Consider the following 18,997-nt stretch of genomic DNA (forward strand, 5'->3'; position numbering starts at 1 on the left):
AAAAAAAAAAAACGAGAAAAATAAAATATTTATAATAATAATTATAATCATAATAATAATAGATGGGTTAGAGAAATTATTATTATGATTATTAATGGGGGAAAAAGGGGAAAAATAAGGGGATGGTTCCAAGCAATTCTTCACTGACTTTCACGAATGGTAAATTAACCCTTTTCCAAATACACTTTTTTTCTTATATATACACTTATATATATATACTCTTTACTTTTTTTACTTTTTTTACTTTTTTTTTTTACTTTGTAGAGGCAATGAAAGCGACTCCGTGCCCTCATTTAACGGCTGTACCCGTCAACCAACTTTTGACTCTCCCCCACACCGCATCATCATATTATTATTATTATTATTATTATTATTATTATTATTATTGTGGGGTACACGCGGTGTACCTGGCCGCCAGCGGAGCATTAACGACATTTTCCGTGGGGTTGCAGCAGCCGCAGCCGAAGCCGTTGTTGTTGTTGTTGTTGTTGTTGAGAAAAGAGCATCTGTTGATTTATCCACTTTGCACAGACCGGCTTCACTAGAGGCCCGCCCCGGCGTTCCTCGTCGTGTTGTCACCACACGAAATCGAGAAATATGTGGTGGTATACCCCTTTCATATATATTACCGGGCGGAGGTGATGGGGGAGTATTCGCATGAATGGTAGAAGGAGAAGTAGAAGTAGAAAGATGAGGAGGAGAGGAGGAGGAGGAAGGGGAAGAAGAAGAAAGAGGCAACGCCGCATCTTCTGTGGACCCTTCACACATATCAGAGGTTACATTGGAAACTAATATACTCGAGCGAGGCGTCATTATTCGTGCGGGGCTTAATAAATCATCTCTTAATTGAGAAAGGTTAGTCGGAAGTCTTGTATTCATTTTATCACCTCGAGTATTATTATTATTAATAGTATTACTGCTGCTGGTGGTGGTGGTGGGGTTATAATTACGTTTTTTCTTCCCATTGGGATTTTTGTAGTTACCCTTTTCACTGGTAATAGTACTACTCTTGCGGGTTTTCGTATGAGTGTTATTCCTGTTGATATTATTTTTCTTTTCATAATTATTATCGTCATTACTAGCGGTGGCATCCATGTGGTTGGTATGGGTAGTAGCAACAACACCTGTTTTTGTTTTTCGTGGTGTTCCTGGACTACGATTTCCATTGTATATACTTTTGTTTTTACTCTTGTTATTATTATTATTATTGTGGTTTTCCTTTTCCTTACGTGGAGTCGTTTCCAGAGAAAACTGTTCATTAAACCACGATGAATCCTCCCCCCACACCGTTGAGGATCCCACTTTTCTCATCAAAGCTGCTGTTGGCACATCTCCTGATTCTCTTATTCCCATCACTACTGTCGTCGTCCTTGAGAGAGAGAGATCATCATTACTGGAAATAATATCATTACTCACTGTTAATATACCGGAGTTACTGTTATCATTCAACATACAACTATCCTCAAAGTGTACATGTCTGCAATGACCCTCCGTTAATCCGGCGGACTCAATTGATGAGGAACGGCCCGCTGATGTTCTTTTCAAAATACCCTTTGGTGGAATAGCCACCCTCCACGGAGAGTTAGCAAAAACCCTCGTATTTTTATTAGGAGTATTCGAATTATTATTATTAATATTATTATTAATATTCGTAGTAGTAGAAGTAGTAGTAGTAGCAATATTACTGGTATTCACTGCCTTCTTATTATGTGGGGGTGTGGAACTGAATGATCGCTTTGTGCGTTGGACTGGAGTACTGCTGTGTGTGAATGAATCTACAACTCTGCGATACGGTCGCATTACTTCTAACATATATATATATAAATAAATTTATAAATATATAAATAATAAATGTATATAACGATGTGCAGGAAATAATATATAAAGAGTAGTGGTTGATAGTACTCTGTAGTATATATATATATATATATATAAGTGTGTGTGAAGTTAATATGAATATTAAGCCTAAATAATAACGGTAGTAAAATAGGTCACTAACACAAACGTGTGTGTTATTCCCACTATTACTATCCCCTTTTCTTTTTCCCACGATGGTAAATACAACTGTGAATGTAATAGATGTGAGTTTCCCTGTTGATTAGACGCCTTGCTCACACCTGTGCTGTATTATTATTTTTTTTTTTCTCTCCTTTACCCAACAGTTAAGCAATAGTTTATATATATATATATATATATATCCTCGATTCGTGAAACTCAAACTTTGTTCTCTTCGGTTCGCCTCAACAGTAATCGCAGCGGCCAAAGAAGAAATAAAGAAAAAAAGAAAAAAAAAAGAAAAAAAAAAGAATACACTCCCCGTAAGAGTGTAGTGTTAAAAGTATTGACTCCTTTCCTTTTTTCTTCTTTTCTCTCTTAGTTGTTGTTATTATTTGTTGTTGATGTTAGCACCACCTTCACTACTTGTTTTTCCCTGTTGACTCTTAGGAATGCTTCCGTTATTGTTATTATTGATATTCAAAACAGAGAAGAATAAATAATAAAATAAAAAAAAAAAGAAAGAAAAGAGTATAAAGAAAAGAGAGAAAAGAAAAGAAAGAGACACATGAATAACTACTGCACAGTCCATAAACAGTAATAATAATAATAATAATAATAATAATAATAATAATAATAATAATAATAATAATAATAACAAACAATACTAAAATAATACTACAAAAATTAGTAATGATAATAACAATAATAATAATAGTACTAAATAATAATATTCATAATAATAATAATCATGCATGCAGAAGAAGAGAAACCAGGAACAAGAACCATCATAGAAAACTAAAGCGAAATCAAAACAAAGAAGTGAAGGAAAAGCAAAATAGGGAATTGGGCCAGTAATTATGTTATTAGTCACATTCGAGCACAGCACAATAATAATAATAATAATAATAATAATAATAATAATAATAATAATAATAATAATAATATTATTATTATCACTTTGGTTATTATTAAAAAGAAGAGGAGGGGAAAAAACAGAAAAAAAAGGGGGAGAAACCAAAAACGAGGAGAGAGGGCCGTTCCCAAACCCTCCACAGCACAACACGAAGGGAAGGGGAGAGAGAAAGAAAGAGAGAGTATATGTGTGTTTTTCTTTTCTTTCTTTCTTTCTTCGTTTGTATTCTATTTCATTTTCACCTTCGTTCTCTCATCATCATTTCAATTGACTTGACTCCTCTCTCAATGCGTCAGATTTAGCTCTCTCCTAATCATTCTATTTTCCCTATTCTTTATTAGTTTACATTATATATATATATATATATATATATATATATATGTAAACTGATTCCATATCTCTTTCTATTCCATCCACCTCCTCCTCCTCCTCCGGCATATGTGCTAGTACTGATCTCATCATTTACACTTTGTGTACATCGCAGACTCCCCCCACTTTTTTTGTTTTGTTTTTTGTGTTCTTTGTTTATTTTGCTTCTTTCTATTTTTTATTTTTTATTTTCTTCCTTCTCCCACTTTTCGCTTCCTAGACCGCTCCAAGGAAATATGGTCCCTTACACAAAGGGCCGCGTTCTCCCTTCTCTTCTTTCTCTTGCTTTTTTTTTTTTTTCTTATTTCACACGACTTTCTCTCTCTCATTCTTTCTAGGAATATATATATATATATATATATCCTTCAGCTATGTGCTTTTCTTTTTTTTTCTTCTTCTTTCTTTCTTTCTTTCTTTTTCTTCTTTCTTTTTCTTTCTGGCGATTAATCCACCTTGATACTACCGTATATCTTTCGCACAAACCAAATACCAGATGTCAACCCAATGGCTCCTGAGGCTATTCCATACGAATATGAAAAGAGACCCATATACAGAAAGTACAAGAGTGAAGAGGCAAAGGAACGAATAGATAATTGCGTGATATAGAAATAAATACAGTACAGCATCACATGTATTCCAAATCCTCCAGGCATAATAAAACTGCTCCACCACCATTGATGATTTTCATAACAGAGAATATAATAAAGATGAAAAACCGTCACCAGTGAAGTAATGGCAATCCAAATCACAAACACCAATGCAAGAAATCCAAACACATAATACACCTGACCTGCCCATAATGCCTGCAATACAAAATTAAATTCTAATATAATCGTACATAACGGAAAAACAGCAGGGAATATATATAAAAAAGTGGGACTATTCATCCACGACTGTGGGGGAATCTCCCGCGCCAATCGACCCACTCCCACCGGATTCTCCAGCGGGTCCTGTCGAAACGCAAAGGAGGCCCCCACCACCGTTAAGGGTAAACTGATGAGAAGCCAAAGCGAAAGCATCGTGAGCAGAAGAGAAAATGGAACCGCATCGGAAGATCCATGTGCCCAATTCACAATATTGGCAAAACTGTAAATAGCAAAAATAACGCCAGGGAATGCACATCCACAGAAGAATACATGTCTCCACTCCCGTCGATTAAAATACTTTAGTAGATATCCACATACATATCCAGCCACAACAGACATGAAAACAAAAAGAAGAATAACGGCAGTTAAAAGAGATCCACGTCGTGCGGGTGAAAGAAATCCAAGTAATGCAAAGAACAATACACCTGTAAACATGGATAATACTTGATATCCATTTCCTGTTAAAGAAGCCAATAAAGGTGCCCTGTGGGGAACTCGAAATACATCAGCGTGAACAAGTTTCCACCCAGTCTCTTCTTGATTTTCTTCAGGATCTGGAGAATTGTAGCGGTTAAAGTCTTTATGAAGAGCTCGCATTAATATAGTGATAACAGATGCAGCACACAACATGACAATAACAAGACTGCTGCATACATAAAGCCAATGAAAAGCCGCACTGGAATCAGCCAATGAACTATGAAGATAAGCATCCCAACGTGTAGCCCAAAGAACATCTGAAGGTTCCCATTGAACACTGTATGTCCAATAAACAGTAGCTTTATTATTACGAACATCATCTGTAGTAAGAACATCCATAGTATAATGTTGTAAATCTAAAGCCTCATTACAACTGTTACCATCACTGTCGTGTTTAATACTGTATGGAGTAGCATTTAATCCCACAACCATAAATTTCTTATCATTTCCTGGTGCAGTATTATAACTGATAACAAAATGTAAATGATTGTTGATAATTGTTTTTCCTGTACATGCACGGGATACACCAAGAGAATAACCGCGATAATGTCCATACTGCATATCTTTTTTATAAGCTTTACAATGAGCCAGAAATACAGGGTGAATTTCCCCAAACACGGGGAGGTTATCAATACTCATAAATCCACGATAACCTTGTTCAATATAGTTTTCAAGTTGACCAATATTCTTCTTGATTTTAGCATTATTCTTCACCACATCACAACCTGGCAATTTCATACAATTTGTGTTTTGTTTCATCTTTACAGTGTAAAGAGAATTTTGCATACGATCACCCCAAATAACTTCTCCAATGGCCTCTACCTTTGTTGTTATAACTGGGGGTGCACAGAAGGGTAATTTATAGTACTCCTGTGGGAACAATTCACGTAATGAGCGAAGGGAGTTCACTGTAAAATGGACATCTTCACCCTCTTCATAGTATGTAGGCTGCACACCAGGGATATAGAAGGCATCTACAAACAATGACGGAGTAGTCACTGCGGTAAGAAGAGCTGCAATAAGATACAGCAGAAAATGGGACATGGGTCCACGGTGAGAAAAAAAAAAGAAAAAGAGAGATAAGGAAATAATAATAATAATAATAATAATAATAATAATAATAATAATAATAATAATAATAAAGAAAATGAATGTGAAATTAACTTCCTATAGGTCCGTTTTCTGTCTTTGTTTCTTTCACTATATATATATATATATATATAATGTGCCTGTGCCTATTAAATGGAATAAATAGATTCAGAAAAAAAAAAAGGAAATGACAAGTACATGTGGTTTTACAATATATAAAGATGTATACACGTATATATATATATATATATATAGATGCGCATTTGTGAGATAAGAATATAAGGAAAAAAAAAGGAAAAAAAAAAAAACCTCGTGGTAACAGTAGCAATATAAGAACATTTGACCACACTCATTTTCAAAAAAAAAAAAAGAAACAAAACTACGAAAACAACAACCACGACAACAAAAAAACAATAAAAAAAAAAAACCTTCAGCAGACTTAACGTCTCCGCTTACTAGCACTACCTGGTCCCATCAACACTGCCTCTATCGCGTGTGATGGTGAACTACATCCATTTGCAAAGGACCGCCCATCCGCCTCAGTGCCTATCGTGTCAACAGCCCCACTCAACCCCATCCCGGTATCCATACTCACACCACTCCCAACAGTCGCCATATTCCCACCAGTGTTATTATTATTATTATTATTATTATTATTATTATTATTATTATTATTATTATTATTATTATTCCCAGCATTGGTGGAAAGTGGAAAGAAGATATCCGCCAACTCCCGCCGTTTACACACCACCGTAGTGGCACTGTAAAGAATACCAAACCCGGCAAGTACCGACAACCACCACGAAACTCCACCACCAGTTAAACGTCGCTCCACACAGCAACACATGAAAAAGTAAATAACATACAATGTGAAGGTAAAGTCCAGCGCAAACTTACGGCGTTGAATCGTTAAAGCAAGTGGCCACGACATAATAAGAGCTGTGATGATATGCATAAGAAAAAAACGAGAGGCGGAACCATCAGAGGCATCTGCAACTCTAACAGCAAAAAGAGATCGCAGTGGGATATGAAAACAATACCCCAATGAGGTGGCTAAGGAAACAGAAGCAGTATTATTATTACTACCATTATTACCACTATTATTACTACCACTACCAAAGATTATTATTGAAATAAGACCAAGCACTACACGTACTCCACCCAACACGAGACAAAACGAACTAACAGTGTGTAGAATCTGTGCAAAAACAAAGTAGGGATCACTAAGTGACGCACCCAGAGGAATAGGCATAGATTCTGAACCTCTCTCAAGCTACTCCGAAGATTTTTTTTTTTTTTTTTATCAGATAATAATATTCCTTTTTTTTTCTTTCTTTCTCTCTCTCTCTCTCTCTCTATATATATATATATATATATGTGTGTGTATTCTACCTTATTCTCCAGGTTCCCTTCCTTTATGCATACATTAACATGGAAGTTTTTCAAAGAAGAAGAAAAAGAAAAAGAAAGAAAGAGATGTTTCATTATGCAATTAAGAAAAAAAAAAAAAAAAAACATTAAAAAAAAATAAATAGACAACAAAACAAAAAGGGGTGGGGACAATAAAAAAAAAAAAAACCGAGGACGACTCACAGAGAAAAAGAGATACCAGCTGGTGGAATATGTTTTTCTCTCTCTCTCTCATTTTCTTCCTTTTCTCCTTCTCATCCCTTCTCTTTTCACTTGTATCGCTTTAAGAAAAGATACAAAGATAAACACCCCCTCTCACACACAATCACACAGTCAAACAGTCGCCTAGAAACTATTTTCTCCACCATTTCCATTCTCACTTCGTTTCTTTTTTATTTTATTTTATTTTATTTATATCTTTCACTCCAGTAGTGCCGCCTGCACAACATTCTTTAAGGAGTGTTTACTCACCAAAAGATCATCCATGACATTTTGCACATCTTCTGGAAGAGACTTTAGTAAACTCCAATGCATTTTCAACACTTGAGATAATTCAACAACGGCATTAAGGGAATCAGATGTGCGTAAGACCACAGGTATAAAACTATTCACCAATGCCATATTAGAAACATCATCTGTAATACTCATCATATGAGACTCATCACAAAATATACTGCTTAACAATACACCAGAAGGGGATATAAATGTTCCCAAAATAGACAGTTCCTCAGAAACAGTAGAAGAATTATTTAAAGTGGATGTGCGATGTTTATTTATCTTATCAAATGCAGAAAAACAAGGGAAAGAACTGTAACAGCAAAAAGAAACTGTATCAGAAGAAGAAGAGGAAGAAGAGGAAGAAGAGCCAGTAGATTCAACTAATGATGATGGTACCCCAACACGTACCGTTTGTTGTCGATCTTTAGACTCTAATGTTATCATTCGAAGTATATTATCAGTTGCAGCCTTTCTCTGTATGAATACTTGTGGGAAAGTAGCGAATGATATGGAGAAACGTAATCTTGCTTCTTCTCTTACTGTTAATCCCTCTGGTAGAGAACCCCACACATCTTTATTTACAGAAGGATTAGATGATTCCATACTTGCAATAAGAGAATTCAAAAGTAATGCATCCTTGTCCTTATCATTATATTTTCTTTTTAAGTTACAAGTAAGTTTCTGTAATCGTGATGCAATAATAGTAGCAATTTTTTTCGCTCCGTCTGGAAGTTCATGTTTTAAAAGTTCCAATACATCACCACTTTTCTCACCATTGTAATGATTAACATCCACACACTGCAAATATAATACTAAAGCAACCACACGAATACAAAGATTTTGACAATTCATTAAACATCCAGAAAAAAGGAGTTTAGCCAACTGCATTGGCAATGCACTCCTTATAGTAGATGTATCTAATCTCTCTTCTTGGAGAAATAATGGAGGTAAACACGTTGCAAATAAGGCTACTGCTACTCCAATTGTTTTTACCTCCGTACCATTATGAAATTCCTTTTCAGATTCATTTGTAAATATGAGACCCATTCGAGTTAATAAATGTCGAGATGCTGCAGGAATTGTTAATGGAAGCGGTTTCATCGTAGATCCAAGTGCATTTTTTACAACATCAAAAAGTAGTCGTAACTCTAGAGATTCCAAATGCGATTCACCACCACACAACTCCTGAGATACCCTATTACCCCAACCGATAGTATCCATAGATGGATAATGTAAAAGAAGAAGTTGTTTCTTTTGTTTCTCTAAAATAGAACGTAAAGTTGATATTATTTTTCCTTCTGCCACAAGACAAGAAGCACCTTCAGCACATATAGTTGGATGAGAACGTACCATTTGAGCTACGGATTGAAATGCTGATTTACGTTGTAATTGTTTAAAAAGTTCTGCAATAGCTCTATTCCTTGCTCCTTCAATATTTGTACAATCCTCTCCTTTTCCTGCCATACGCAGTCCACTCTCATCTTCCATTTCAACAAGTGAAATAAACACAGATGGAGTTCCAGCATTCCCACTACGTTCTTTTAATGTTAAACGCAATGGTGCGAAAGGGGCACGCAATGTAGTGTAGAGAGCCATAATGGATAACTTTCCACGTAGTGAAAAATCACGAAGTTCAGCATCAAAAAGATCCCCACATCTCTGTTGTAATATTTGCCGTGTATCTCCCTGTGAATGTTGTGCATTGCCAATAATTCCCACAATATATTCATAGTGCATTGCGGCTCGGGTAACGGCCTCCTGTCCTTCTTCTCCCATTCCACGGGCAATAAAGGGAGTGCCAAGTATTGGTTGCTCCACCAAATAACGCCGCTCTGGAGGAAGACCGTACGGTTCAAACCGAAAAGAATGCGGCGGTGGTGGTGGTGATGGTAAACGGGCCGCTGCACACTTTTGTGGAAGTTTAGATCTCACATTTGTTAAAAGAGGCATGGACTCCACCACGTCCAGTGCCTTATCTTCCACATCTATTCCACTACGTGGGGCTTTCTTTTGTGAAAAAAGTGCATCAAAGATAACTTGACCTCTCGCTTTTTCAATATAGTTACGAGATGCCGTTACATAACTAGTCCAAATAAAAGGTTTACGGCACTCAGCTAAACTTGGTGGATTCGGTGGACGAGGTTTCTCCATATAAACATCAGGTAAACTTTTTAATCCTGGTGGGGATTTGGTATCACCTGGTTGAAGAGGATCACCGGGTCTTGGCGCTTCTCGTCCCTTTGATCGTGATATCGCCGCATACTCTGCCTGTTTGGCACCGGTGTAAATAGGAATTCCCAAGGCACCAAGAACAGTAACAGCATGCATACAACAAAGTCCAAAAGCTTCTTTCTTCGATAAGGCACAACCTACAGCGTGGCGTCTACCAAACTGAGATGGAACGGGAAGTTCCAAGACGGCTCGATGAACAAATCCATAAGAAGACATCTTAACACTATACTGCCGCATAGAACGATTAATATCCACTCCCTTTCGTTTACAATAAGTATCCAAGAGTCGTGGAGCATGACGGAAAAAATCATTAGGGTGAACTGAATCTAGACTATCCAAGTCACAAAGTACATCATCCGTTACCTTTCCTCCCATAGCAGGAGTAGGATTTGATTCAGTTAATCTTTCAGTTGTTGTTGTTGTTGTTGTTGTTAATATTTTTTTCCCTGATTCAATTTTTCTCTCAGTCAAAGATGATAATAATGATTCATTTTTCCCTGTTGTTCTTCCTCCTACTGTTGCTGCTGTTGTTGATAATAATGATGATGTTGATTTTGGTCTTGTTGTTGGTATCCCTCCTTCATGTTTTACTGTAACATCTTTTTCATGTGAACGTATTCCAGTAACTATACCTGTTTCACTCCCTTCAGTTGTAGAAACATTACGTTTCCGCATTGTCTGCATAGATAATCTCCCCCACAAACATGATTTCTCATGTTCCTTTCGTACTGGTGGTGGTAAACGTACATCCCTACGTACTTTTCCTGCCTTGGATGGTGCCCATCTACCAAGCATCGCAGCCGCATCCGAGTGTTTCTCCTGCAAAGCATCAAGGTCGTAAAGAGGTGCACCAATCTCATCAAGAAGAAGTTCAGCGTGAACGGCACACATCACTAATGCCTCTTCTTCTGTATAAGCCTCTCCATGTGCAATAATATGACCAAACACTTCAGGTAGAGGCAAGGTAACTTTTTTTATCCACCGTTTCAAACCTTCATCGGTTTCCACTTTTGTGGTTATTACAGCAACCTCTAATCGTTTTCCATGACGCTCTAAATAGTCACGTAGTCGTACAATTGCAAAACGGTCTGCCTGTCGTACAGAAGGAAGTGTATGTACGTAATTTCTCCCTTCCTGTACATTAACATTTGGGTTTACAATAATATATCCATCAGCATCAGCATCTAATGACCAGTCAGTTTTTGCTATCTCAGCCCGTGCACGACGAAGTCGTGATTCTTGATTATCTCTAAAACCACTATTATTATTATTATTATTATCACTATGACGTCGCCGTGACATTTCAGATGAAGCACCAATAGACCTTGTTGGTGAGAGACCTGGAACCATAATTCGTCCAATGTGACATACAACATAACGGTAAGGTGGAGGAATCACTGTATCCGAGGTAAGATTTAATTGTGTTCCTTTTACAGTTATCTTTTCATCTGGAACTAAAGGACGATTCAAAAGCTCAAGAACACGAACGGCATGCATTGAAGCAGCTGTTTCAGCCTCCATTTCTGAAGTACCAATACCAATAGCTACAAAGGAAGGATGAACAATAGAACTACTATTAGTAGTACTATGACAATCTGTAGACTCATTAAATACTTCTGATTTTCCTACTACTGGAACTGGTACTGTTATAGTTGCACGATACACGTAATGATCCTTCACACCAAGTACTTCCACAAAAAAAGGAGAAGCTACCTCACTTGTACCTCTTCGGTACTGTGCAATATAATTAAGAAATTCACGTCTGACAGATGGAACAAGTGACTGAACTTCTGTTACATTAGTAAAACTATCAATAGCTTTGGCATGAGTTAATAGAATAGATTCTACAGAACCTGTAGGGTCTGCCTCTGTTGCAGTTGGAGTTGAAGTATCTTTGATAAGTTGCAATGGTGGTGGTGAGACCTTATCATAGTGGTACTCATACTCATCAGGATCACTACACCAGCGATTAACCTTTCGACATTCCTCAGCATGAACTTTCTGTTTTTCCTTACATGATGGATAAAGTGCAAGCCCAAGAGCATCAATAATAAGCTCTGCATGCATACATGCAAGTGCAATAGCATCTTTTTTTAAAGGTGCCTTACCTAATGCGATACGCTCACCAAAACGATTATCAATCGGCAACCTTAACTGAACAAGAAACATTTTATCTTCATCCTTTACAGGTAACGCTGCACCACCTGGTGTTTTACTATCATATTTGTGAAGAGGTATTACACGACAATAATGTTGAATATTACAGTTATACGACGCTAAAAATTGTTTGATGCGGTACACACTCCCATAATCGAGGAAGAATGGAGAAGCGAGAGTGAGTCGCATTGGCGTAAACGCCGCAGCTGTGACATTTGTAAAGTTAGTATTTCCCATCGGTTTCCCCCATTGTCCCAAAGGCCCATCCCTTCCTATTCCTCCTCCTCCTCCTTTTTGTTGTTGTTGAGGTGATAGTAGTAGTAGTCTTGGCGGTGATGGTGTGTCTGGTGGGCGCGGCGCATCGCCCGGCATGGGGGCCCACCGCCCGGCCTCTCGTGCCGCCGCCGCGTGCCGCCGCTGCCGCTCCGGGAGGCGGAAGAGCGGCAGCCCGAGGGCGTCCAACACCCGCACGGCGTGCATCGCGGCGACGAGTTCCGCCGTCTTCGCGTCCGGCGCGAGTCCCTCGCCGTGGCGCTCGCCGTACGCGGCCGGCAGCGGGAGGCGCAGACGGGCGTGGAAGAGCGCCTCCTCCCCGCCAGCCGTCTGGACGGCCCGCACCTCCACAGAAGAAGAGGAAGAAGAGGAAGGGGAAGAAGAGGAAACGGCGTGGGTGATGAAGTTGGCCACTTTGGCGCGGGCGAAGGAATCCACGGCGGTGATCGTCTCCGCCGCCTCGTCCTTGTGGCTCCTGGCCGGATCTCTCTCATCCCCATTGGCATCATTGGAATTGTAGTTGTAATGATGGTCGTCGTCCGCCTGGTCCTCGTCGGGCAGCAGCAATTCCACCTGCAGCACTTCCGTCGAATCGCATGAAGGGTCAGACGGGGGTGTTGTGGTGGTGTACGCCCTAACCGAACAAGAAGAACAACAACAATAATAGTAGAAACCACTACTACTATTACTATTACTACTACCAGTAGTATTACCACTCCCTGCTGAGAGGATGTGTGGAAGCAGTGAGTGTATTAAACGGTGTGATGAAAGGAACAGACGCGGTCGCATGACGATCTCAGCAACAGCAACAACAGTTGGGGTAACACTATTAAAAGGAAGTAAAAACAAATAAGAAAAAAATAATAATAATAATAATAACAGGTGACTCTCGCCCTTATTCCTCTTATCCCACCTAAACTGAGGAGGTGTGTTACCTGCTGTATTCCTAGTGTATGTGAGTTCAAGCAAAGAAATCGAAAAAGAACAATAATAAAGGAAAAAAAAAAGAAACAAACAAACAAAAAGAAGTAATGCCATGGCATGCAAAGAAGAAGAAGAAAAAAAAAATCATGGTACTTTTATAGAAGCAAAGGAAGTGGGGTGGGGGAAGAGGAAAATAATAATAATAATAATAATAATAATAATAATAATAATAATAATAAGAAAAAAAAAAACATAGTGACGCAAGTCGTTGAACCGCGAATGCAAGAAAACAGAGAATCGTTTCCCCCTCCTTACTTTTTCTGATCTACTCCGTTCTTTATTTATTTTTTTTTTTCTCCCTGCCTCCAGGTCCTAATGATAATCTTTATGGTTCATTTTTCTTTATGTAGTCTTCCCTTCCGTTCTTCTTTTTTTGTGATCATCACCCCATTATCAGAACGACACCAGTACCGTCGAACCGAAAAAGAAAAAAATAAATGTCAGTGTCGCACGTTTGTATTCCTCTGCTTGCTTTGTTTGGTGTGATGAATAAAACACTGTGCAGAAACGAAAAAAAAAAAAAAAACTCCAGAAGAGATAGATTTAAAATGTACGTCGAATGCGATAACAATATTCCGGCAGAGAGAGAGATAAAAGGGGTAAAGGAGATCCTTTACAGATATCCCATATAGCTCCTTTTCGAAGAAAAAAAGGGGAAACAAAAACGAACATAAGGAAGAGTCATTTAAATATAAACTCAAAAAAAAAAGAAGCAAAGGAAGAAAATGAATTTCTTCCTTACAAGCACATTTTCTCCTCATTCGTCTTATGAATCAGCTCCCAAAACACACAGAGAGAGGCCTACACATTACCACGTACCACACCTCTCCCTTCCTCTGCATTTGTATTCGTTTATTTTTTTTATTTTTTTATTTTTAATTTATTTTATTTATTTCTTTTTCTTTCTTTCTTTCTTTCTAATCATCAACAGCGTCAACTTCTCCCTTATACTCTCCTACAGTGCGCCTGACATCATCGCAGTACTCCACGGACTCTCGCACAAGTTGGTGCCAAGATACGTCTAAGAGCGGGGCGCAGAGAAGCACCGGCTGTAGAAAGAATCCAAAGATAATAGCTACAGATATCATCAGAAACTCCGTGACTGCAGTAAAGTAAAGTTTAGGATTTAATACAAAAAAGAAGAGATTCAATGAACCACACACAAGTGGTACACTGTATGGCACCACTGAGAGTAATAAGGTAATGGCTAAAACAGGACCTGCCCAAATAAGTGAAGTACCAATAAAGAAAAAAATCACAGAGAATAAACCGAGTCGTAATTTTAAATACTTTGGAAGTACAAAATCTGGTGGTAATGTTCGTTCTCGCCGCACAAAGGAGGTTGCAATGGGAGGATCAGGCACCGGCACTTCACTCTGTCCATCACCGCAAAGCCAACGATCGAGAATAGATAAACGTTCCGCATCAAATAGAAATTCTTCCATATGGAAAAGATGACGTCCCATCCATACCGTAATTGGACGCATAGCTTTTAGATGCGTTTGGGTAATAGGGAAGAGTTTTAAACAGAGAAGAAATGATCCTGATCCAATAACAATTAATAAATTAGATCCCCATCGAATCCATGATGGGTGTCGAAGTAACCATAAAAATATTCCCAATAATTGACGAAATACAAATGTAAATCCAATCGCCAGAGAATAAAGAGCCGCGTTTAGAGAAAATTTGGACTCCCAAAATTGTTTTAGTAATAATTCTTGTTGTTCTCCCATATTAGGAAGGAAGAAAAGATTGGATTCATTCAAGTCAAACTCAAACTCAGGGACTGGAAAACCAGAAGGAAGTGATGACAATGATGATAACATACTTTCATTTGTATCTTCCATAAATAATATTTGATGGGCGGTAAATGCAGTATAAATTGGAATTCGAAGGAAGAGACATAATGCTGTTAATTCAATAATACTTACACGAATAAAATCTGTAAGTATTCGAAGTGGATCAGCATCAAAAACTTGAACCAAAATGAAATTCCAATAAGCAGATTCCGCATCAAGATCCAAATTCACACTACGAATGAAAAATAAATCAACACCTGGTGCGAAAAGAGGAAAAATAATTTTTGTCTCTACACGCATTAAAAGCATAGAACATATAGCCCCTAAAAGCCAATAGAGTACAAGACGAAGTACAGTTAGTTCCGCTGCGAAATCCTCAAAAGATGATGGAAATGAAATAAAATATGGAGAAATAGCAAAATGTACAACAATTCCTCCAAAAGCAGACATTAAAATAGAAAATAATAACATCTCACTTACGTATGTACCAAACCATAAGAGTATATCTAATTCCGTTGCATCATTTTTTCTCTCCATTACTTCTTCAAAACGTCGTCTGGAATCATTAATCTTTTTTCGTGGAAAACGAAGACGCCAAATAAGCATACTTGAGCTTAAGAATCCTATTAATCCCGCTACTCCAAGCGGAAAGCTAATTAAAAAAGAAACGGGCATAAGAACTCCCAATTCAAATAACCGTGGAATTACACTTTTACGTGAACATCCCATTCGTTCCAAACAACCATCCATAAACCAATGCATACATTCCACCATTGTGTAGGGAGATGCCTCTGGTTCCGCCTCTGGTTCCTCTTCATTAAAGATAGAACACCACTGTCGCCAACCACTACCCACACCTCGCCAGAGTACAACACAAATCCATCCATACACCATCACACTAGTCCACAACCAAAACCCAGCAAGTACCTCACCATCTTTCTCAGAATGAAGATGAGTAAAATTACCATGGGAGGAGATTTTCTCGTTTCCCTCATTAAATAAAGACCCATTGGGAGTCATAACAGTAACCGCATCTGTAGTATTACTAGTAATAGCAGTAGGGATAGTAGTATTTATATACGAATCTACGTTTGTACTGTTAAATATGTATGCGTGATAAAATGAAATCCCAATAGCAAATGGAACAACAAAACCGTTCACTGCAATGCCAAGGAAAAGTACTAATGCCTTAATCATAAAAGGTAGGAATAAATTCCAAAATACAACTTTTACCTCTTCTGAGAAAGTTTGTGGTAATTGTATTTTACTGTTTGAAACAATATTATAGGTAGCGTCACAGTTTGGGCAGTTTGTGCGACGCTGTGAAAAGACCCATTCATTAATACACTCCATATGTACCCACCCAATAGATCCACGGCAAGTACACACATTAGTCACCAATGGATTTTCTGGAGTACTCATCCCATCTCGACAAATCCAACAATCACTTGAACCAGCACCATTCGCGGAGTCTGACAAGGATGGGGAAAGATCTTGTGCATCTGATGTATTTTGCCCATGTTGGGATAGCCGTCCTCGATGTTTATCTCTGGAACTATCAGATTCCCGCAATGATGAGAATGCTGCCTCTGTTTCTTCACCTCTCTGCGTAGACGACACCCAAGGCGCAGAGGTTGAACTACCTTCACATGATGATTCTGATGATGTTTCTGATGATGAAGAAGAAGAAGAGGAAGATGATGGGGATGAGGATGGAGTGGTCATTTCAGTTTGAGCTGTTGAAATGAGATATATTTCCTCTCTCCTGTATTTGTCAAGCCTTATAAGAAGAAAAAGAAGGGAACAACACAAAACCTTTTCACCGGATGCCTCTTTGTGTGGTTTATTCCCTTACTGTATCTCTTTTTTTTTTTTATTTTTTTTTTTCTATTTTCCCAGGTCTTGATAATACCTGGTTATTATTTATTTGTGTTGTTCTTTTTTCTTTTATTTTTTTTTTTTTTGTTTTTCTTTTGTTTTTAATTTTCCTGGGTTTTCAGCAAAACTTTTACAATTTTGATATTCTTTGTAAAAGAGAACCCAAAAAAAGAAGAAGGAAAGAAAAAAATGACCCGTGTTTTCTCGTTTCACTTTTTCAACCTTAAGAAAGAAAGAAAGAGAGAGAGAGAGAGAGAGAGAGAGAGAGAGAGAGAAAAAAAATAAATAAGATAAAAGAACTATTCATAGTCCACAGACACAAACACAAATACATAAATGGGGGAATGGCCAAAAAGAAAAAAAAACAAAAAAAAAAAAGATTCATTAGCAGATCATATTATATGAAGTATAGAAGGACACAAAGTAAACGAAGAGATAAAACGTATATATAGATATATACATATATATATATATATATATATAATATATATAAGTATATAAAGGCAAATAAAACCGAAGCTGAAAACAACAAAAAAGAAAAAAAAAACTCTTAAACTATTATTATTAGCACATAAACTCACAATCCTTCAAGGTTCTCCACATCAGTTCCCCCATTATCATCATCATCATCATCATCATCATCGAGACTTAAGGCTATTGTTAACTGATTTTGCCTCTTCTCAAGATTTTTTACATATTTTTCATAGACCAACCGCTGTGGTTTGCTGTTTCGCACTTCCTTAACAAAATGACTATCTTGCACATATAAAATACGGTCAGCGTAGCACTCTACATCTGGATTGTGTGTTACCATAATACACGTTGTCTTGGTAATACGGTTGAGACGCAGTAATAAATCCATTACTTCAATGGTGTTTAATGTATCCAAATCTCCAGTAGGTTCATCCAACAACAACAGTGATGGATTATTGGCTAAACTCCGTGCAATTGTAACTCGCTGCTGTTCTCCACCACTAAGTTCTGATGGCAGATGGTTTACACGATTTCGTAAACCTACAAGTGAAAGTAGTTGAAATGCACGAAGTCGCCGTTCTTGTTTAGATAACTTCCCCAGTAAAGTCATGGGCAACTCCACATTCTCCATTGCCGTCATGGTGGAGATGAGATTAAATGTCTGGAAGACAAATCCAATCTTACGTAGTCTAAAGTCCGCCAACACATTGTCTGGTGTGTTGCTGTCAATCACGGTTCCCATCAACTCCACCGTCCCGCCGGAGGGACTGTCAATCGTGCCGATGATATTCAACAGTGTTGTCTTTCCACCGCCGCTGGGCCCGCGGATCATCAGAAACTCCCCGCGGCGGACGGGCGCAAACCCCCGCCGGCCCTCCCCGCCGCTCACAGTCGCCTCCTCGCAGAGAGAAACACCGCGCAGCGCCACCACACGTTCGTCCGTGCCTTCAATGGTGTACGACTTCTCCACATCGCGAAGGCGCAGCACCACCGGCGGTATTCCTTCATTCACGGAATCATCATAATCATCATTTCGTTCCTCCGGGTCTTCTCCCAGCGGTGTGTGTGCCACCACGGCGTCTTGATTGTCCTCCAACGTGGGATCCGACGGCATTTAAAGTTCTCGTCCCGTTGTGGCTCCCTCTACAGGCGGAGGTATGGAAAAAGAATTTTGGCTACGCAGAGATTCAAAGGGCACCCACACCACAGGGAGAAAAAATAAAAATAAAAAATAATAATAAATGCCGCTGAAGAGTGGAAACAAAAAGAAAAAAAAAGAGAAAAAGAAACAAAGAAAAAAAGGGGGGGGAAAAAATATATTCAAAGAGGATTCATCCAAAAAGAAGAAAGAAAAAAAAAACGAGAGTCAACGAATAAGAGAACAGCATCAACTCAGATAAAAGAAATCAAAAACCAAAAAAAAAAGAAAAAGAAAAAATGCAAGCGCCCACATAACAGAAAACAGACAAATACATTAAAAAAAAAAAGAACTTGCGTCAATAAATTTTACTTGGCTAAGCAAAAATCCAAGTGGAAGAAGAAAAAAAAAAAAAAACCCAAATGAGCCTTTTTTTTTTTTT

The 18,997-nt window shown here is 38.1% G+C and overlaps 6 protein-coding genes across 6 annotated transcripts; all 6 read right to left on the minus strand.

Annotated features, from left to right (window-relative positions):
• Positions 1–309: 309 nt before the first annotated feature.
• Positions 310–1,812, minus strand: TM35_000092740 (uncharacterized protein; the record flags this gene model as incomplete). Its single annotated transcript, XM_029024513.1, has 1 exon — positions 310–1,812. The coding sequence occupies one exon, from the start codon at positions 1,810–1,812 to the stop codon at positions 310–312; it is 1,503 nt and encodes a 500-aa protein (XP_028884290.1).
• Positions 1,813–3,723: 1,911 nt separating this feature from the next.
• Positions 3,724–5,667, minus strand: TM35_000092750 (putative endosomal integral membrane protein; the record flags this gene model as incomplete). The annotated part of the gene is made up of 1 exon (XM_029024514.1): positions 3,724–5,667. One exon carries the CDS (start codon positions 5,665–5,667, stop codon positions 3,724–3,726), a length of 1,944 nt encoding a protein of 647 aa, XP_028884291.1.
• A 484-nt stretch (positions 5,668–6,151) lies between these two features.
• Positions 6,152–6,964, minus strand: TM35_000092760 (uncharacterized protein; the record flags this gene model as incomplete). The annotated part of the gene is made up of 1 exon (XM_029024515.1): positions 6,152–6,964. One exon carries the CDS (start codon positions 6,962–6,964, stop codon positions 6,152–6,154), a length of 813 nt encoding a protein of 270 aa, XP_028884292.1.
• A 578-nt stretch (positions 6,965–7,542) lies between these two features.
• On the minus strand, positions 7,543–13,071 carry TM35_000092770 (uncharacterized protein; the record flags this gene model as incomplete). The annotated part of the gene is made up of 1 exon (XM_029024516.1): positions 7,543–13,071. The coding sequence occupies one exon, from the start codon at positions 13,069–13,071 to the stop codon at positions 7,543–7,545; it is 5,529 nt and encodes a 1,842-aa protein (XP_028884293.1).
• A 1,112-nt stretch (positions 13,072–14,183) lies between these two features.
• Positions 14,184–16,790, minus strand: TM35_000092780 (putative Zn-finger protein; the record flags this gene model as incomplete). The annotated part of the gene is made up of 1 exon (XM_029024517.1): positions 14,184–16,790. The coding sequence occupies one exon, from the start codon at positions 16,788–16,790 to the stop codon at positions 14,184–14,186; it is 2,607 nt and encodes an 868-aa protein (XP_028884294.1).
• A 730-nt stretch (positions 16,791–17,520) lies between these two features.
• Positions 17,521–18,531, minus strand: TM35_000092790 (putative ABC transporter; the record flags this gene model as incomplete). The annotated part of the gene is made up of 1 exon (XM_029024518.1): positions 17,521–18,531. The coding sequence occupies one exon, from the start codon at positions 18,529–18,531 to the stop codon at positions 17,521–17,523; it is 1,011 nt and encodes a 336-aa protein (XP_028884295.1).
• Positions 18,532–18,997: the final 466 nt, after the last annotated feature.

The sequence above is a fragment of the Trypanosoma theileri genome (assembly GCF_002087225.1).
Source record: "Trypanosoma theileri isolate Edinburgh chromosome Unknown TM35_Tth_9_V1, whole genome shotgun sequence".
NCBI classification, from domain to species: domain Eukaryota; phylum Euglenozoa; class Kinetoplastea; order Trypanosomatida; family Trypanosomatidae; genus Trypanosoma; species Trypanosoma theileri.